Here is a 22,303-nt window from a genome sequence, read left to right as displayed (position 1 = left end):
TGCTTTCATGGTCATTTGTTGGACATGCACAGAAAGTAAAAATTTGAGTCTCCCAACTATGGTTGAACAAGACAACATTGTGTTTTCTTTGTTTCAGCTTTCATGGTGTATTATGTCCTTAGCGTGGTATTTAGTGCCATGTTTTTTCACTTTTGTGCTTTCTGTCGGTGATTTTGGTGTTTAAAATGGCCCCTAAGCATAATGCTAAAGTGCTGTCTACTGTTCCTTTAGCACGAGAAGGCTGTCGTGTGCCTTATGGAGAAAACGTGTCTTTTAAAATAAGCTTCATTCAGGCATGAGTTATAGTACTATTGGCCATGAGTTCAGTGTTAATAAAGCAGCAATATTAAACATAAAACAAATAAGGTGCCTTTAGACAGACACACACATAAAACGAAGTTATGTATTGATCCGTTGACAAAAATATTGTGACCAGAGGCTCATAGAAACCTAACCCTGGTCTTTCCTTTAGGACCAGTGGGACAGTGTTGGCTATTGCAGTGTTTATTGTTGTATTTCAGTTGTATAGAATAAAGCTACATTGAATAACAACATATACACATATATATGTATATACATATATATTAAGGATTAATATGTTCTCTTTGGCATTCTCTTAGTTGAAGATTAAAAAGAGGTCCTATGTTTTGGGGGGACTTTAACAATAATAGAGTTTAGAGAATTTAAAAGCAGCAATGACCCACTTAAGTTAATCTCAGAGAGCATGAATTTAGGAAATAAAGCTCGAAGTCCTACTTAGACATATAGACTTGTTTTTTGTTTGTTTGTTTTCTTCTTGACCAGTAGCACTCAGCAACCCTTGGAGTTACCCAAAATGTAAAAATATAGATGAATAAATCAAGGGGTCACTGTGAAATGTTTGTCCAGTAAGAGCGGTGAACAGTGTGTATAGGAAGATGAGACTGTGATGAAGGCGATGAGTGAATTCATGTGGAAATAAACAGGTGAGAGAGGAAATCAGCAGAGCTTTTAGATCTCGACCTGAGAGATTACCTTAGCAATGGATAAGAAAATCTCACTGTTCAAGTTTGTTGATCAGAATCATGATCCTAACTATGTCTACTCTTTTCCTTTTCTTTGTTTAAGTTAGACAATAATATATTAGGGAAATTATCTCTTTTCCTTTGTTTAAGTTAGACAGTAATATATTAGGGAAATCCCTCTGGTATAAAAGGATGATTGGACTAGAATCCAAGGTACATGGTTCTTGGGCTTCAGTTTCCTTTTCTATAAAACAAACAGCAATTCCTGTGTTCCTTCAACTTCTAAATTCTTTTTTTTTCCTCTCTCTCCCCATCCCCCCACCTCCCAGTTGTCTGCTCTCTCTGTCCATTCGCTGTGTGTTCTTCTGTGTCTGCTTGTATTGTCGGTGCCGGGAATCTGTGTCTTCTTTTTTTTTGTTACATCATTTGCTGTGCCAGCTCTCTATATTTGTAGTGCCTCTCCTGGGCAGGCTGTGCTTTTTTCACATGGGGCAGCTCTCCTTACGGGGTGCACTCTTTGCGCATGGGGGTCCCCTACACGGAGGACACCCCAGCATGACATGGCACTCCTTGTGTACATCAGCACTGCACTGGGCCAGCTTACCACGTGGGTCAGGAGTCCCTGGATTTGAACCCTGGACCTCCCATGTGGTAGGCAGACACTCTCAGTTGAGCCAGATCTTCTTCCTCCTACCTCTAAAATCTGATTCTGCAAACATCTTGGTCTTCACTAAACTCTTCCCAGAGTTCAAATGGAGGCATATACCGTTCTTTTTTTCCTGTTATTACTTTCTTGGAAGGCCCAGTTCCAATGTGCTTCAGATACCATTGTGTGGGGGTAAGGGAAAGATACTGAGTAGGCAGGATTCCACTGCTCCTGCGCTCTCTTCTGTTTCATATATTATTGAAGCTTTTAAGATAAATTTTTTTTTTAAGATTTATTTTTTATTTTATTTCTCTCCCTCACCATACCCCCCCTCCTGCCTCGTTGTCTCTGCTCTGTGTCCATTCACTGCATGTTCTTTGTCTGCTTGCATTCTTGTCAGCGGCACTGGGAATCTGTCTCTTTTTGTTGCGTCATCTTGCTGCATCAGCTCTCCATGTGTGCAGTGCCATTTCTGGGCAGGCTGTGCTTTTTTTCACATGGGGTGGCTCTCCTTGAGGGGCGCACTCTTTGCGCTTGGGGCTCCCCTGCATGGGGAACACCCCTGCGTGACACGGCACTACTTGCGTGGATCAGCACTGTGCATGGGCCAGGCTCATCACACGGGTCAGGAGGCCCTGGATTTGAACCCTCAAACTCCTATGTGGTAGGCAGAAGCTCTATCAGTTGAGCCAAATCTGCTTCCCTTAGGGTAATCTTTTAGTAGGTTGCTCTATTTGAGTATGCTTCTTTTCATATCATGGAAACAATGGATATGAGAATATTCTTGCTAAAGAACTTCTCTTGACCTAGGTCTCCTTTCAGGCACTACCAAAAAAAAAGCCTCCCATTAATAAAACCAAGAGTCAGTTACTGGCCCTTGCTCCTCAGTAGGGTCCATGGACCAGCACCATGACCATCACCTGGGGACTCCTTAGAAGTCTAGAATCTTGGGCCCCACTCCAGACCTATTGAATCATAATCTGTATTTTAACAAGAGGCCCAGGTGGTTCATTTGCACTTTCAAATTTGAGAATTTCTGCAGCAGTGCAGATATTATCCAGCTTCCTGGGCTCTTCTTCACGTTGAAAGACATTTATCCTTAGTTTAAAGTTGGAGAAAGGATTCTTGAATGAAGTTTATACCTGACTCTTATTTCCAACAGTGTTTCTCCAAGTTTGTGCCATGAGCCTCTATAACATTTGGCTTATATGCCACTGTTTCCTCAAACTTCAATCTAGCTTCTCCCTACTTCATTTTCCTGCAGTACCCCCATGTTCATATTAAATCTCAGCCTTTGGAAAATAGAGTTGAGTTGCTAAGTATTCCTAAATTTCTAAATGTAAATGAAAGATTGCTAAAATGTCAAAATTATGCAATTGGCCATACTGGGTTTAAGAGGCTGAGATCATAGCTGGCAATGCTTTCAGGGCAGAATAGGGCATTGTTGTCCAGTCTCTCCTCTTTCCCCCAACAAACTGTATCTACTTTCCAGAAGAAATTCTTAACTATTTGAAGTTTATCATGCAGATATTCACTTATCAAAAATTTATACCGTTTTCCTTTGAGATATTGCAAATCACTGCTTTATAGCTGGTGATATTTAGATTTATCAAGTACTCTATATTAATCAGTTATAAATATTTTTAATATATTTATACTCAAGAAATTTTTCATGTTAGCTAATCTTTGGTATAATTTTAATCCCAGTACATTAAAATAACTAATACTTAGATATTTTTCAATTTTTCATTTGACCTAAATGACATCTCTAATTTTTAAAAATTAACTACTAATGGGAAGCGGATTTGACCCAACAGATAGGGCATCTGCCTACCACATGGGAGGTCCAAGGTTCAAACCCCGGGCCTCCTTGACCCATGTGGAGCTGGCCCACATGCAGTGCTGATGCACGCAAGGAGTGCTGTGCCACATTGGGGTGTCCCCCACGAAGGGGAGCCCCACATGCAAGGAGTGTGCACCGTAAGGAGAGCAGCCCAGCGCGAAAGAAAGTTCAGCCTGCCCAGGAGTGGTGCCACATACATGGAGAGCTGACGCAGCAAGATGATGCAACAAGAAAAGAGACATGGATCTGGGTGCTGCTGACAATACAGGAGGACACAGAAGAACACGCAGCGAGTGGACAGAGAGAGCAGACAACTGGGCGGGGGCACAGTGAAGGGGATTGAAATAAAAAATAAATCTTTGAAAAAAAAACATATCTGCTCATAATTCTTTTAGGGTCTTTTGATAATCATCTTTTCTTTAATTTTTATTTAAAGGTTTTTGTTTTATTTTTTTGAGTCTCTAGGCTTAAGTCAAATTTTTTTAAAAAAGATTTATTTATGTCTTTCCTACCCCTTCTCATTTGTGCTCACTGTCTGCTCTCTGTGTCTGTCTGTTGTGTACTCTCTGTAGTCTGCTAATCTTCTTTTAGGAGGCACTGGGAACTGAACCTGGAACCTCCCAGGAGGGAGCCACTTGCACTTCCTGTTTATTGTATCTCTCATTGTGTCTCCTCATTGCATCACTCATTGCAGCATCTTGTTGGATCAGCTCACTTTGCCAGCTCTTTGCTTCAGCTCACTGTCTTGCTTGTCTTCTTTAGGAGGCACTGGAAACCAAACCTGGAACCTCCCAGGTGGGAGGCAGGTGCCCAACTGTTTGAGCCACATCTGTTCCCCTGAATTTTTATTAATAACAAGCTCCTGAGAGGAAAACAGATTTAGTATGCATAGAATGTTCCTGTTCTTTAGTACTGCTTACTTCCTCTATACTGGTGGGAATGGGCATGCTTTCCACCCCTGTAAATGTTCTCACCGATACAGTATTATAAAAGATGGTATTTTGTGATTTTATTTTCAGAATTGTCTTTCTCACTTTTCTGACTAGTGATAGTAGCTCTCTCTATGATGAATTAGTAGTTATAGATTGTGTATACTTTCCTTAGTCTAAAGCCTGTTTCAAGCTCTGTAGTTGTCAAAATGGTGTGATTGGTTTTAAATGCCTAAATGGAAAGTATTTTGCTATCATCAAACTTCATTTTCTTTAAATTGTACTTAAGTAATGAGTGTGTTCTCCCTTTTATAGGTGCGCTTTGTAAAGAATATAACTTCCTGGAAAGAGATGAAACCAGGGTTTTATCATGGACATGTTTCTTATTTGGATTTTGCAAAGTAAGTTACAACTCAAATCACACTCTAAAGAAAGTCTTATACTTTAGCCACCCACAAAAGGATAAATTCATTAAATTATGATTTTGATTGTCCAAAAACCAAGGTAAGGGCTTGCCTTTCCCACATTCAACTGTGTAATTTAAATATGCCTTCTAGTATTTTACTGCCCTCTAGTGTTCATAAATTGACAATTCTTATTAAATATAGAAATTCAAATTTGGTTAAATTTAGGTATTGCCCTTTAAAATTATTCATCATTATTACATGTATATTTTCTTGCACAACCAGAATGATTCTATTTCAGGACACTCTCAAGTTTTAACCTAGAGGCCAATCATATTCTTACTTACCACATCATTGGCTGAGAATTGACAAAGCAAAGAAGCCACTACTCAGTTACTGGTGCCCTGATATGTCTGCTTCTCAGCCAAGTCACAGTAAAGTGTATCTTTCCCTTGGGCAACCTTGTTTTAGTTGTAAAAGGGTGATGTATTAAGAAATCATAAAATTAAGGTTTTCCTTTGTATTTGAATTTGCCTGTAATTGGAGATAAATAACGCTCATTTCTTATATTTTTGGGGAAGACTGCATTCAGGGTATGCCTTTCATAATTATCTCAAGACAAGTTCACAAAACAGGCCTGTTTACAGTATCTACCTACTGTGTGGCTCCCTCTAGAGCCTGTGCCACATTAAGTACTAATCAGAAAATTAGTCAAAAGGAATATTCTAAACGTATGTGGCTCTTGGATTCATATGAAAGTTCTTCATGGTACACAAAATACCATTATAGTAAAATTTCAAGTCCAAATCTTTTCCCTAATGAGATTCTGCATTAACATAAAAAAATTAAAGCTAATTATTTTTATTACTTAAACATGTTCACTTAGTCTTTTCATTAGAGTCATGATTTCAAAGTAATACACTCATGTATTTGTCATCTTTAAAGGGCACTCTGTAAAGTTTGAAAATTAAATTGATATCCCACTCTTAATTTAATTTCTTAAATTTTAAATGGAAAAGAGTAGAATGAAATCTTTTGATTCAAACAGATAATAAATCTTGACTTTTAAAAAAAAATTACCAAGTATTACATATATAAGATGATATATTTCTATTTCTAATTGCTTCTGTAGTATTCTAGATCTTTTAATAAAATAGTAGCTTTAAAGTCAGATGTATAGTTTTCTCTAAATAATTCATACTGCAATATTGAAAGCATTTTATAGGCAGCTTTAATATAAACTAATTATATCTTCTTTGCTGTTGCATTGAACCAATTTCATAAACTTCATTCATATGCATATTTTCCCTCTGGGCTGCATTGTCTTTGATTTGAATATTTGTTACTCCTTCACCTAAATGATTTATTTTTTCCACACACATCTTGGTCTCAAATACTTGAGGTTTTCATTATTAAAATAATATATGGAGTGCTTTTGCTTTGGCAAAAGTATTGTACTTAGGGAAGCGGCTGTGGCTCAATCAGATTAGCTCCTGTCTACCATATAGGAGGGCCTCAGTTCGCGTCCCAGGGCCTCTTTGTGAAGGCAGGCTTGCCCGCACCCCAAAGAGTGCCACCCAGCCCACAGAGAGCCTACTCAGCAGGGTGACACAACGAAAAGAAGGGAGACACGTGAGAACACAGAAAAGTCCATAGTGAATAGACACAGAGAGCAGACAGCAAGCAAGCCACAAGGGGGGAGGGGAAATAAAATAAATAATAAATAAATACAGACACAAAAGAATGCACAGTGAATGGACACAGAGCAAACAGCACACAAAAAGCCGCAATGGGGGGATTAAAAAAAAAGAAGTATTATACTTAGAATGAAGCTGTGGGGTTCCTCACAGTGGACAAAGTATAAAGCTTTTTTAAAAAATTAATCTTATTTATTAAATACTAACCTGAAAGTTTAAAAGTTTTAATATTTTCATATGTTTTACAAGATTTAAACAAATACCTAGACAAAATCAACTAGAAGAAATGGTTTTTGATGTATACAGTGAAGAACTATTGAGATATAACTATTGTCTTTTAAAATATCTTTCAGTTTAATAGCTTTATTCACTGTGAATGAATAAAGAAGAGGAAAGAAACATCTCCTTACCAATTTTTAAAATACCTTTTTCTTCAAAAAATATTCTTGCCTGACTCAGTACTTTGTGGAGTCCATTAAAATATTTACCTTTAGGAATAAACAGTCAAACTTGGTGAAAGAAGTATTTACTCACATAGCTTTTTAATTGCCTTAGCAGAGACATTAAAAAGAGTATAAGCCCAGTAAAACCCAATAAGCCCAGGAAATAAGATAGGAAAATTAAAAATGAAAAGTCTTTTACAGTTTAGACTGACCACTAAGAAGCACACATTTTATTGGCAGCCCTGTATTTGCTTGAACCATTTTTTAATTTTATTTATTTGATTTTATTCAACTCTTTAAAATAATATTGGAGTTTGAATCATGTTCCTCACAAAAGGCAAGTTCAGGGCCCAACCGCTGGTCCTGTGGGTGTGAACTCATTTATATATAGGACCTCTGCAGATGTTATTAGCTAAGGTGTACCCAAACTGAATGAGGGTGGGCCTTAATCCAGGATGGCTGAAGTCCTTATAAGCTAAGGAAATTGGACACAGAAGGAGAACCCACAGGGAGGAGCCAGAAGCTGGAAGTCAACAGAAAATAGAAGAAAAGGAGACATTGTCATGTGCATTATGATGTGACAGAAAAACCAAGGACCGCCGACAGCCAGCCCCAGAGTGCCACAGTCTTTCTCTTAAAAGCATTCCTTGTTGATGCCTCAATTTTGGACTTCTCCTAGTCTCAAAACCAGGAGCCAATAAACTCTCATTATTTAAGCCAACCCATTGAATGGTATTTGTTTTTTGTTTTTGTTTTTCCTTCCCTGCCCCCCCGCCTCTTTTTTTTCTTTATTTTTAAAGTTTTAGATTACATAAAAGTTACATTGAAAATATGGGGGGTAAGTGAATTTGACCCAACTGATAGAGCGTCCGCCTACCATATGGGAGATCCAAGGTTCAAACCCAGGGCCTGCTGATCCGTGTGATGAGCTGGCTCATGCGCAGTGCTGATGCACACAAGGAGTGCCGTGCCACGCAGGGGTGTCCCCTGTGTAGCGAAGCCCCACACACAAGGAGTGCACCCCGTAAGAAGAGCCGCCCAGCGCAAAAAAAGTGCAGTCTGCCCAGAAATGGCGCTGCACACACACAGAGCTGACGCAGCAAGAAGATGCAACAAAACGAGACACAGATTCCAGGTGCTGCTGACATGAATGCAAGTGGACACAAAAGATCACACAGCAAATGGACACAGAAAGCAAACAATCGGGGGGGGGGGTGGCAGGGAAGAGAAATAAATAAAAAATCTTTAAAAAATAAAAGAAAATATAGGGGATTGCCATGTACCCCAATCCTTCCTCCTCTCACATTTTCCCCCTATTAATAACATCGTTCATTAGTGTGGTACATTTGTTACAATGATTAACAAATAATGAAGCATTGCTACTAACCATCTATAGTCTACACTGTAGTTTACACTTGCAGTATGGTATTTGTTTTAGCAGCCAGTATACTAAAATAGTTTCATATTATCTTTTTACATTTTTGCATTCCTAGTTAGTTTTGTTCCTTTTTGTCTTAATCCTATTCTTTCCGTTGTAATACCAAGGAAGAGTCATTTTGGACAGCATTTTCTTTACCACCTATACCTAATTAGTCACTAAATACTACTGATTTTACTTTTCTATATTCCTTAAATCCTCAAGTCATCTCTCTTTTCCATTCCTATCCTGAATCAGGTTCTCATTATAGCTCTTTTCTGAATTACTTTGTATTTTAATTCTTAAGTAGTCTTAAGAATTCTTTCCCTATTAAATCTATACTGTAAGTTTTTTTAAAAAATAAAACAAAAAGGATGTTTTTTTAAAAATTATATCTATTCATGTTTCTTACTGATTAAATTTGATTTATGGCACCTCATCATTTCTAGGTTGGGCCCATCTTTTCCTTCCTGTATACCAATTCATTATCATCTACCATTTGGACCCTTGAAATAGCTTTCTCACTTATCTCCCTGTCTCTTGTACTCTTTTTTTTTCTCTTTCAGGCAGTCATGTGTAATAATGTTACATGTAATCCTAAAATACTGTTTTCACAAAGACTGACTCAAGAAGCCACAGTGACTTCTCATTGCCTTTCACATCGGATCTAGACTTCTCTGCCTATCTTTCAAGTATCTCTGTGATGTTAGTTACCACCTCTACCAAGTCTTATCTTTTACAACTGCCTCACACAAGCCCTGTCCTTATTATACTTCTCTTCATTCAAAGTGTTTACTCACATTTTGTCACTGTTCTTTTTATTTTATTCCTTTCAATAATAATGGCTATCGTTTGTTGAATGGTTGGTACATGCTAGACATTGAATAAAATACCTTACGAACATTATCATATTTAATCTCCATGAGTCAGTGATGTTGATAACATCATATGCATTGCAAGAATGATGTCCAGAGAACGTAAATACTTTGTTTTGGGTCACACAACTATAAATGATGGAATTGGGATTTAGATTCAGGTCTGCTTGATTCCACACTCTATACGTGTTCTTAACTATTACTTCCTATAAACTCATGGATTCTAAGTAGCTTGATAGCAGCTATCTTCTCAAATACATAAAGGGCCAGGAACACGGATTCTCAAAAAGTTACTTGACTAAGTAAAAACACATTTGAAAACACATTGTGTGGAACAAATACTGTTTGGTCGAACCATATAAAATTGCCGATAGGAAGTGGGTGTGGCTCAAGCTCTTGAGTGCCTGCTTCCCATATGGGAGGTCCTGAGTTTGGTCCCTGGTGCCTCCTAAAAACAAAAAGTAAACAACATGCAAACAAATGAAAAAACCAACTCAGAGGAGTCGATGTGGCTCAGTGGTTGAGCACTGGCTTTCCACATATAAGGTCCTGGGTTCAATCCCAGCCCCGATACCTAAAAAAAAAAAAAAATTGCTGATAGCTATTTTGTCCTTTAAAAAATGCAGTTTCATATAGTTAAGCTTAATACTAATAATATTTATATATTACCAATTTGTATTTATGGAAAAAAAAACTTGATAGATGTTTTTGTAGGGAAATAGTTTCGTTTTTCTTTTTCACTTTTTTACTTTGAGTTTCCAAACTAACTATATGGTAAATAAAAAATAATTTCATCCTGAGTTGTGTAGCTGCATTCATAAGGAAAGCTAATATAGCATGTGACAATGTAAAAATTAGAACTTATTTTTATAAAGAAGATAAGACATTGGTTTTTCTAGTTTTATATTGTTTCTTATAAATTAAAACATGAAAATATAAAGTGTAATTGATAAATTGTTTGCTTTTTTGTTTATTGGGATATAATTTACTTATAGTAAAATTCATCCTTTTGGGATGTAAAGTTCTGTGAATTAATACAGAATTGTACAGTTTAAAGCCAGGAGAGTGACTGCATAGACTTGTGTTAGAAGAATATCCTTTTTTGCAGTATACAGAATGTAATAAACTATATAGGGGGGCAATAGCAAAATCTTGTTATGTCTAGAAAGCTTTTCTTTTCATTATTGTTATTATTTTTAAAGAAACTTTAGATTACATAAATGTTAAATAAAAGATATAAGGGATTCCCATATGCCCCATAGTCTCCCCTTCCCATACTTTCCCATATCAACAACATCCCTCATTATTATGATTTATTTGTTACAATTGATGAACACTTATTGAAGTATTGCTACTAACAGTCATTGACAGTATATATTGTAGTGTACACTCTGTACTGCACAATTTTGTAGGTTATGAGAAAATACATAATGGCTTATGTCTGTCACTGCAATGTCATGCAGGATAACTACAATGTCCTGAAAATGCCCCTGTATTACACTTATTCTTCCCTCTTCCATCCCTCAGATTCCCTGGGGGCCACTGTCTTTATATCAATGATAGGTGTTTTTCCATTTCTAGAATAAGAAGTCTACAGTGGAATAATAATAAGTCTACTTACTTTAGTACAGTACTCATTTATAGGTTTTGTAAACATGGCTCTTTTGTCCCTTTCATAATTAGCACTATGCTTGATAAATATATGTCACAGAAACAATCTTTGATCTGTCCATGTGCCTGTTGAGCCCTGAATTTCAGTAGAGTTGCCACCCCTGCCTTCCAGTTCATTGGACTCACCCTGGCAACTAACAAGGAGATAATGAGGGACAATGTACATCCCCAGGAACAGAGTGTCTGCGATTGCAAGGAATATAGTTCCATGCATGGGATCTAAGCTCCCTCTCAATTAGAAGCAGAGTGGACATCACCATCCCCACCTTAAGATTAGGAAGCCTTGATGACTCTATGCCATATTCATTTGACACCTCCTATACCTAGGAGCTTGCTCTCCCAGGCAATTTAATTCTTAACTTGTTTTTTCTTATAAGTGTTGTCTTCCCAACAGTATTATAACCACAACAGTTTGGGTTGTTTCTAATTCTTGGTGATTACAAATCAAACTGCTACAAACATTTACATATAGGTTTTGTATAAACGTAAGATTTTATTTAAGTTAGGAACTTCCTTTTCAGTTAATTTTTTAATAATTCAGAAGCTGAAAGAATCAGTGCATTATCCAAACTCATTGGTTTTTCTCTTCTGTACTCTCTTTTCACTACTTATTTTGTTTAAAAATTCAATACAAAAACACAGAATACCTGCTGTGTGTGAATCATTGGTTGTAATAGAAGTAAGGGGGGAAGGTGGTTGTGTTAGCAAGATGTTTTCTAGTGTCTTTGGACAAAGATATTGGAAGGGAATTTTAAGTTACAAGCTATTAGCTAAATTGAGGATTTCTGTAGACATATTCATTTTATCTCTAGCTTTTACTATCTTCAACTTATGTAGAGTTATAGATTCCATTTATAAGACATACTGGAAAAGGCAGAATTTACAGGGACAGAAATCAGATCAGTCATTGCCAGGGTTGGGAGTAGGCAAAGAGGATTGACAACAAAGGGGCACAAAGGAATTATCTGGGGTGATAAAAATAGTCTACATATAGCCTGTAGTGGTGGTTACATGACACTTATCTTCTTAAACCCTCCTGTGACCCTCCTCCTGACTCCAAGTAAAAATTAATGCTTATAATGGTCTATAATGCCCACACAGTGTATGTTCCCTATACCCCATCCCCATCTCTCTACTCTTAGCCTGTATGACTCTGCCCTGTCTGCTTCACCTATACCAGATTATCTCCTTCCTTTTACTCACCTAGGACTTAGCTGCTTCAGGGTCTGCATGTTTGGAAATCTTATCTTGCTAGAACACTTCCCCCACATATCTTTTTGACCTCCTCCTTCATCAAATAAAACTCCTATTTTGAATTGTACACCCTTCTACTTCCCTGGGCAGCCCCTATACTCTTTTACTGTATTATTTAATCCTTAGCACTTTTTACCACTGACATAGTTGCTTGTTAATTTGTTATCTGTCTTTGCTAGCTAAAGTGTTAGCTCCATAAGGACAAGGAAGTTTGTATTTTTGTTCACCACTGTATCCCTAATATCCAGAATAGTGCTTGGCATATATTGGGTATCCAAAAGGTATTTTTTGAATGAATGAATGGAAAGAAATATAAGAGAAATGAGAATAATAGCATTCTGGTTAAGGGAGATAGAATAAGTATAGGCATATAAGAAGAAATGGAAATAACTATGATAATATGGGAAAAAATAGAAGAGATGAGCCTAACTATAACATGGTTTCTTGTTTGAAGAAGTGAAAATAAGGATAGATCGATAGTGATACTACCTAAGTCATAAGGCTTTAACAACCAAGCACAGGTTGGTCTTGATGTCAGCATGAACATTAGAGTTAGGTTCTTAAGAAGAGTGATCCAATGAATGATAATTTAGAAATATCGGTTGAGAAGTGGTGTGTAAGTTAGATTGAAAGGGGTAGAAACTGAATGCAAGAAAACCAACTAGGAGGTTATTGCAGTTATATAAGAGGCCCAGGAAAAGTGCAATGGTGAAGAAAAAGGGAATCATGAAAGCAGGTCAAATCTCTGAGAAACCTACAAAAGAAAAGTTAAAAGGACATGGTAACTCTGTTAAATGAGGAATAAAGGAAATAGAAGAGTCAAGGTAAGGTTTCAAGACTGGGAAAAGTAGGTATATTGGAACAGGGAGCCAGCCAGTTTGACAATATTAGTATCTATAAGGATTGCTAAAGTAAAAGCCTTCTTCTTTGCTCCTTTAACTCTTTATCATTCCCTAAGGAAATAAGGCTGAAAATATAACATGGTACACTTCTAATTTGTCTTTAAAATCATCAACAGGAGACGCCAGAATGAAATGGTCACACTTGTGTTAACTTAGGCTACATCCATTGATATTGTTTACCTAGACTGGTTAGCCTGAAACTTGAGAAATCATTCCTACATATTTAATGAGGATATGTGACTCTTTATAATAGCACCAGATGATTGATTATGGAATGTAATAAAGCACTTCTCTATAAATTCATTTTAAAATTATAAATGTTAAAGTCTTTTTTAATATGTAATCTAAGAAGGAGTTGTCTACTTAGACTTGAAATCTATTGAAGGCTTAGAATTAAATGTTTCATACAATTCTTACCAGTAAAGTTTAAGATTACTTTTCAGTGATTTTCTTCCTTTTTCGTTTATTTTCAGCCATAATTTTAAAATTCTTATTTCTTGTTTACTTTTTTGTAACACAAATAATCATAAAACATTTCCCTGATATCCCTATACTCTATTTTATTTAAATCAATTCATAGTCTTCTTTCCACATAGGAGGAATACCTCAAGTGTCGATATATAATTCCAGGATATCCCTAAACAAAATGAAAATGTTGATTTCAACTTTTGTTATTTTGTTCTATTTCAGATTTGGTGTGAAGAAGAAGCCAATTTACATTAATGTTATCAGGGATCCTATTGAGAGGCTAGTTTCTTACTATTACTTTCTGAGATTTGGAGATGATTATAGACCAGGGTTAAGGAGACGCAAACAAGGAGACAAAAAGGTAATTTTTTAGTTCTAAGATTTTTATAAAGAAAATATTTATGAAATGCAATGAACAATGTGGTTTTTATTTATTATTGATTATAAATGTTCTACTTGCTTATTGTGGAAATTTTGAAAAGAACAGAAAATTATAAAGAAGCAAAAGTAAGACCCGATATATAGGTGATATATTAGAACATAATATATATTTTGTTTGGTTTGGGGGCTGAATATTTGTTTTATTATAACCCTGCTAACAATTTTCTACCAGACCATTATAATTATTCATTAATATGGCATATTTGTATATGCACTTTGTTCCTCCTAGTCTCAATGATGACAATATTTTGATTTGTAATCATCAATTTAGAAACTCTTGCTAAAGCAGCTACTTTTTACCCCATGGCTCAACAAAGTTCTTAACTATCAGTTTCAGATTTGTCTTGTCTTCCATTAGAATTCATTCTCCAGAGTATTGTCAGAGTTCTTTTTCTTAGGAAACCAAACTCATTTGTCACTTCTCTGGAACATATTTATTAGAACCTCATTCCTCTAGGATTGCCCAAAGCGTGGGAAATATAATTTGACATAATCTGAGACCTACACCTCCTACATCATTTTCCCTCAGGAGCCCTGTGCTTTAGCCACATGAAGTGTCACCACCCTCCAAACTCATTGCTTCATACTTTTTGCCCAGGTGTTGTTTCTATATTTAGGATGCTTTTCCTTCACCCTGGAAACTGTCCAACTTTGAGATTCAGCTCAAATGTTATCTCTTCCTTAAAGTCTTTTGATATTCCTATGCAGAATTGATATTTCCTTTTCTGGGATCTTATGGTACTCCAAATCTTTTTTTTTTCCCAAGCATTTATTTCATAATAATTGGATTATCTGTTACTTATTTGTCTTCTCCTAAATATGATAAACTTCCTGAAACAGATCTGTAATTCATTTACTGTATTTCTCCAGTATCCAGTACAATACAGTGCCTAGTTCATCTGATTAAATGAGTGATTTCTGTACCTTTTTAAACTTAAAATGTTACACAGCGATGATGTTAGATACTTGGTATATTATAATATACCTTGCAATGCTTCCTTTTGTATCATATAAGATGGCAGTGTTTTTTTTGTTTTGTTTAACTTTTTTATGTTTTCTGGAAATTACTTCTGCCTTTCTTAGTCACAAAGTTTTAGGTTTAGAAAGTTCTGAACAGTGCAAACACAGTTCACCGCTGTATTAGTTTCCTAGAGCCACTGAAACAAAGTACCACAAACTGGGTGGCCTAAAATAACAGAAATTTATTTTCTCACCGTTCTGAAGGCTGGAAGCCCAAAATCAAGGTGTCAGTATGCTCATGCTTTCTCTTAAGGCTCTAGGAGAGGATCCTTCCTTGTCCCTCCCTACCTGACAATCTTTGTGTTCCTTGGCTTGCAGATGTATCATTCTGATCTCTGTCTCCATTGTCACAGATGAAGGTGACGTGTCTGTGTCTTTTCTTCTTATAAGAACACCAGTCATATTGGATTATGGCCCACCCTAATTAAGTATGACCTTACCTTAACTTGATTACTTCTGCAAAACACCTACTTCCAAAGAAGTTCACATTCATAGGTTTCTGGGGCTAGGACTTCAACTTATATTTTTGAGGTATATAATTCAACCCATTACATCAACCAAACCTCTTTTCAGTGCTCACATATCTCTTAGAATTATCCAAAGTTCCTAAAATATGTTTATATTTGTATTATTAGCTATTATTTATGTTACTGTGTTGTTATATGTATGTTATTAGGGACAATCTACAAAAATTATAAAATCTATTGATATAATTCTTTTGTGATTTAGTACTTTAGAAATTATTGATATTTCTAAATTCACTTCAACTCTTACTACGTTCTTTTTCTTTTATTTTTGCTCTGTCATTTACACTACTTCTTACTCAGTAAATGTTAGTAGTGTCCATCTTTCTCTTTCCACCAAAGGGATATTAAGGTTGGTAAAGAAAAGATTTGTGATTATATAGATCCCTACATTGACCAGTTGTCACTACTAGCTCTGGATATCATGGTTTTGTGGTTGCATATCCTATATGTTGGAGGTAGAGTAGTAGTAATCCTCAGTTATTATCAACAATAAAAGTTCACATTTATTGAGCACTTACTGTATACCAGCCACTGTTTTAAGTTCTTTTTATGTATTTTATGTCAGTTAGCCCATACAGCAATCCTTTGAGATATTTCCTGTTATTGTCCCCATTTTACAAATAAGGAAATGAAGGCACAGAAAGATTAAATACCTTGCCCAGTGTTGTGAACCTAGTAAGTAGCAGAGCTGAAACTTAAACCCAAGCACTCTAATTCTAGAACCCACAATATTAACATCCATACTTTTTAAAAAGGAGGTAGGGAATACAGCTCAACAGTTTTTATGTGAGAGATGTTCCAAAATTGCATATTTAGTACTCATGAAAAAACTCAGATATTTTTAAAATGATCTTTTTTGAAAAAAGATACATGAATCACATAAAATGTTACATTAAAAAATATAAGAGGTTCCCGTATATCCCTTCTCCCCACACACACTCCTCCCATATCAGCAACCTCTTTCATCAGTGTGGCACATTCATTCTATTTGATGAATACCTTTTGGAGCTCTGTTACACAACATGGATTATAGTTTACATTTTAGTTTATACTCTCTCGCAGTCCATTCAGTGCATTATGGCAGGATATATAATGGCCTGCATCTGTCCCTGCAATATCATTCAGGACAATTCGAAGTCCCCAAAATACCCCCATATCACACCTCTTCTTTCCCCTCCCTGCCCTCAGCAACTCCCATGGCCACTGTCTCCACATACAGTTTCTTCCATTGCTAGAGTCACAATAATTCTATAGTAGAATACCAGTAAGTCCACTCTAATCCATAGTTTATTCCTCTACCCTGAGGACCCTGGGATGGCAATGTCCTTTCCACCTCTAAGTAGAGAGGGGGGCTTAGATCCCACATGGCTGATTGATGGAATTCTCCTGCTTGCAACTGAAATCTCTCTTGGTTCTTTGGTGTGCTGGTTGACCATCCTCACTTCCCTGTTAGCTGACTTGGGTAAGTCCAATGAACTGAGAGTAGGTGTTGCAACTCTGCTGAGGCTTAAGGCCCAGCTGGCACATGGACAGTCCAGAGATTCAAGTCTCCTGAGCATACACAAACACTAGCACCAACCACAGTTCAGTAAAAGTGATAGAAGAGGCATGTGTAGAGAAATCACATCTGAGTCCAACTCTCACACTCAGGAGCACAAATTCCAAAGTAGGGTCCACTGGCAAGGCACTGAACTCCAGAGCCATCTGCCATGACCGTAGGACCTGGGTATCTCAGATATTTTAGCATCCCTTTCACACTTGGAGATTTTAGGTAATTATGGTCTCTCAAACCTGGAATTTAATCATTCTTCACTCTCATCAATAGGGTTTGGGTTTGTTTTTAATGTCATTATGACATACATATCAATACACCTTGTTATTTAGATGCAATATTATTGTTGTATTGCCTTAATTCTGTAAGGGCAGGGTCATATATAGATGCTTTATTAAAGTGAACTTTTTTTTTCTCTGATGTGTAATGGTTTATTATTTTAACATGGACTTTGACATGAGAAATGATGTCAGGCTCCCTGCCCAGGAAAGGCAGGAAAAAGGGTAGGCGGAAGGATCTGCCTTTGGATTTAGTGCTTGGACAAAACACAGAAGAAGAGGACCAACCCTTTATATTACAGAAATGCATTTGGGAGGGGAAGGCTGTGTCCAGTTCTCAGTAAAACTTTAGAAGTGATCACCACCAGGACTGTCAACAGGCCGACAACACCCAGTTACTAAGAATACAGCCTCTGGATTGAAACTTAAGGAGAGGCTTCTGGAAAGTGGCTGAGACACGTGGGCAACTAAAAGTTGTAACCTGGGTGCAAGGAAGCCCATTTCCTTGGATTGGGACAGTGTAGCAGAAAAATACATTGTAAATGAGGTATTCAGAGATTTGGAAGTGGGGCGGTGTGGGGTCGGGTGGGGAGGTAAGTGCTAAATCTTGGATCCGGCTGCCCGCAGAGGACCCTGAGGAGGCATCGGAAGGGCTAGCACCCATGTAAAGTGAACAGTTGTTTTGCTTTGTGATAGGCTGAGTGGACCTTTTCAGTTTTGGAAATACATTGATGATTACACAATTTTAATAATTCAGCCTGATTTTCATGATATAAATCTTGGTAACATTCTAAGACCTAAATGAGTTTAATGACATTAATATTTGTATAGCCTTCATTGGCAAGGGTTTTCCTTAAAGTCATATCTGTAAAGGTGACAAGACTGCACTGCACATAACATTTCTGGAAATTGCTGGATATTTCAGGATAATGGAGATATAAGGGTGGCCACAATGATGTTGGAAATACCTTACAATGGCATTTATTCTCAAAAACTCTAGATAACTTCATTTTCATGAAATTGTATGTTATTTGCACCTCAAGTTCCACTTTGAAGTGTATTAGACAACATTCAATACAGCACTTGTGGCAACTGTTATGTCTCAAACTACAGTAGTCCAATAATCTGAACTATTCCTGGTTCTACTCGCAAACAGTAATTTCAGACCCATTTCCGGTATAGGTACACCTGTGATAGTTTCAGTTGCCTTGTAAGAAACAAAAGATTTGTTTTATTTGCAAGATTTCAAATACTCTGTGTTTCATATACTAGAACTAAAGTTTTATTTAATTTAATCTCTGCCTAGTAACTTGAAAGTCAGGATATTAAGTAATCTAAAGGTCAGCATTAAAGAACTATTTAGATTAAATCAGTGGTTCTCACACTTTTTAGCCTCAGAACCCCTTTTATAATCTTAAAAGTTAGTGAGGAATCCAGTGGATTGAGGGAAAAATATACCAAATGTAATAAGATATTGGTTGTAGTTAGTAGTACTATTTTGATGATACTTTTATAGTTTGTAACAAATGTTCCACAGCCATGCAAGGTGGTGCTGGTGGGGTGGTGTATGGGAGCCCTGTGTGATACCCATGTTTCTTTTGTAAGTTCACAACTTTTACTATACATTAATTATGTGTATTTCATACATGAATGATATATTTCAGGAAACTTTTTTAAATGAAAAAAATTTTTGAGGACCCCAAAGAGCTTTCTCTGTTTATGGGGTTTTATCTATTGAGATTTACCAATATCAGTAAATTTTCCTTTGCCAGTGTTTTCTATCTCAGCAAAGGTTGACAGTATCCGTCTAAGTTGCTCAACCTGGAGTCAGCCTTGTCCTCTCCTTTTCCAAGGGTTCTGATTGGACCATACATAGTTTCTTTTTATTTATTTATTTATTTATTTATTTATTTATTTATTTATTTATTTATTTATTTATTTAATTCCCCTCCCCTCCCCGGTTGTCTGTTTTCTGTGTCTTTTTGCTGCGTCTTGTTTCTTTGTCCGCTTCTGTTGTCGTCAGCGGCACGGGAAGTGTGGGCGGCGCCATTCTTGGGTAGGCTGCACTTTCTTTCGTGCTGGGCGGCTCTCCTTACGGGCGCACTCCTTGCGCATGGGGCTCCCCTACGTGGGGGACACCCCTGTGTGCCAGGGCACTCCCTGCGCACATCAGCACTGCGCATGGGCCAGCTGCACATGGGTCAAGGAGGCCCGGGGTTTGAACCGCGGGCCTCCCATGTGGTAGACGGACGCCCTAACCACTGGGCCAAAGTCCGTAGTTTCTTTTACCAAAAGAGAGAGAACAAGAGGAAGAGCAAGTTATAATGGAGTTGTGGGAAGAGATAATGTTTTCATATGGGACATGATTGAATCATAGATAGATAGATAGACAGAAAGGTATTCTCTAGAAATTGTACCTGAAGAAATAGGTTTGAACTAAATTATAGATTTGGAAATCATCAATATGAGGTGGGATTTGAAACCATAGAATTGAATGAAATTGTACTTGGAATATAGAGTTTGAAAGAAGACCAATGAAAAGGGAAGAAGAAAAATGGGGAGGAGGAGGTCCAAATATGACACTCTGGGGAGTGCCAACATTTAAGAGGTGGGCAGAGAGAGGGACATGCCAGGGAGACTGAGGTCAGAGAATCAGAAAGGCAAGCCTCAAAAGCCCTTCAAATGGATGAGAAAAGTTTCATTTGCAAAAAGGTTAGTAAAATGAGGTTTGAAAACTGCCACTTAGATTTGTTGATGAAGAGATCAGTAGTGACTTCAGGGAAAGAAACTGAAGTGGGGACCAAAGGGTTGCAGAATAACTTAGGAGATGAGGAAGTTGAGACAGAGGAAAGAGTATTTTGAGAAAGAAGTTTGGCTTTGAAAGGAATAGAAAACAGGGAATGTTTCTTTAAGAAGACAGACACTTAAGCATATTCAGATATCTGAAGAGAGCAAGAGCATGAAGATATAAGAAACTGGAGAAAAATTGAGGAAGCAGGGTCTGAGAAGGTGGTGAGAATGGTACTCAGAGATAGGAGGAGGAAATGCCTCTTAGGTGGGGAGAGTAGGAAACTACAGATGCAGATAAGCTTTTATCTAAACAGGAACTCAAGAGAGCACCTTCTTAGCTTCAGTTTTCTATATAAAATATGAAGCAAGATAATTTGCTGAAAGAGGTTTGAATGTAAATATAATTGCTATCACTATACAAGCATCAAGTATCAAGTTAATTTTCTTAATCTTTACTTTTAGGAATTAAACATCCAAACTGATCTAAAAATTCTAAAGACTATTGATATTTATTTCATGCTTTTAAAAATTATTTGTACCTAGTTCACAAAGAATTTATCTTTCTAATTATGATTTTTAGGAAAAGCTGGTTATGTCTTTTAAGAACTTTTCATTTTTCTGCTATACTGAACCTGAGTGTTGTAGGAGAAGAAGAGAGTCTGGAGTTTTTGTTTGTTTTCACTTTTTATTTTAAGACTTGAAGTTCTGTAAGAGGTCTAATGGAAGTTAACAAGGAAGTGGAAAATTTGGGGGCCAGGCTTTGGAGTCAGTCTTCTTCTGTGCTTCAGTAGAGAAGACCTAGTGCTGATGGCACTGTTGCAGTCAGTGTAGCAGTTCTTCTTGATTATGATCTCAGTGGATTGGCTCATCAAGTTGTATGTAGTGTCTCAATTTGGTTTCTTTCACTAAGAAATACTTCGTTTACTCTATTCATCAAAATTTTATGGAAATGGGAGAATTTCTATACTAAAGTCTGGCACACTCATATTCAGCCAATTTTTGATTATTCATGTTTTTTTTATCCACATCTTCTCTGCTACTGGCCATCTTTAGGTTGTTCCTTTTAATTGGTAGGGGAGAAACACCTCCCCCAAATGATGAAAAAGAACCCATAAAAGGAGGCAAAACCCAAACCATTTTTATGTGTTTATATGGTATGACAGTTTGAAACTCTTTTATGAATCCCAAAAAGAAAAAGATTTGTTTCTCAATCCATTCCTGTGCATGTGAGACCCTTTTGAATGGACTTTGTCAGTGAGACATGACTGGGGTTGAGTCTCCGCCCTCTTGCTGGGTCTGATATAAACAGAGTCACAGAGAGAAAGACACACAGAGAAAGGAAGCTGCTATGTGAGAGAGAAGACTTCAGGAAAACAGAGGAGCCCCAAGCAGCTGAAAGAGATCCTAGAGTCTAGAACCAACAGAGCACAGAGGCAGGGAAAGGGGCCCGCAAAGGGCTGACCCCACAGAGCAGCTCAAGGTTGAGGAGATGAGCCCTACCATATGCCTGATTGCCACATGGCAGTATACCAGGGTCAACAGTAGTTGACTTTGGTGAGAAGGCATCTCTTATGGTGCCTCAGTTTGGACATTTAACAGCCTCAGAATTATAATCTTCTGCCCCTAATAAATTTCCCATTATGAAAGCTAACCCATTTCTGGTACTTTGCATTAGCAGCCCTTTGGCAAACGAAGACAGAAATTGGTACCAGGAGAGTGAGGTCTGTGCTGCTTGCAATTACCAAAAATGTTGAAACAGTTTTATTTTATTTCATTTTTTGTTAAAGATTTATTTATTTATTTTTATTTCTTTCCCCTTCCTCCCCCTCCCCCCCCCCCCCCCAGTTGTCTGCTCTCTCTGTCCATTCGCTGTGTGTTCCTCTGTGTCCACGTGTATTCTTGTCAGCAGCACCTGGAATCTGTGTCATCTTTTTGTTGCATCATCTTGCTGCGTCAGCTCTCCGTGTTTGCGGCGCCATTCCTGGGCAGGCTGCACTTTTTTCACCCTGGGTGGCTCTCCTTACCGGGCACACTCCTTGTGTGTGGGGATCCCCTATGCGGGGGACATCCCTGCGTGGCATAGCACTCCTTGCGCACATCAGCACTGTGCATGGGCCAACTCATCACACAGGTCGGGAGGCC

At 37.4% G+C, this 22,303-nt stretch overlaps 1 protein-coding gene across 2 annotated transcripts in view; it reads left to right on the top strand.

Moving 5' to 3' along the window:
- The window catches only part of HS2ST1 (heparan sulfate 2-O-sulfotransferase 1), a 204,803-nt gene that overhangs the window by 171,186 nt on the left and 11,314 nt on the right, over positions 1 to 22,303 (top strand). For both annotated transcript variants that reach the window (XM_004480914.5, XM_004480913.5), the window contains exons 3-4: positions 4,738 to 4,823; positions 13,776 to 13,914. In XM_004480914.5, the coding sequence (XP_004480971.1) occupies positions 4,738 to 4,823; positions 13,776 to 13,914 (225 nt within the window). The remainder of the gene's footprint in view (positions 1 to 4,737; positions 4,824 to 13,775; positions 13,915 to 22,303) is intronic.

Source organism: Dasypus novemcinctus, chromosome 9 (assembly GCF_030445035.2).
Source record: "Dasypus novemcinctus isolate mDasNov1 chromosome 9, mDasNov1.1.hap2, whole genome shotgun sequence".
Classification (NCBI taxonomy): Eukaryota; Metazoa; Chordata; class Mammalia; order Cingulata; family Dasypodidae; genus Dasypus; species Dasypus novemcinctus.
The sequence above is the reverse complement of the archived record's forward strand: the minus strand, read 5'-3'. Positions and strand labels throughout refer to the sequence as shown.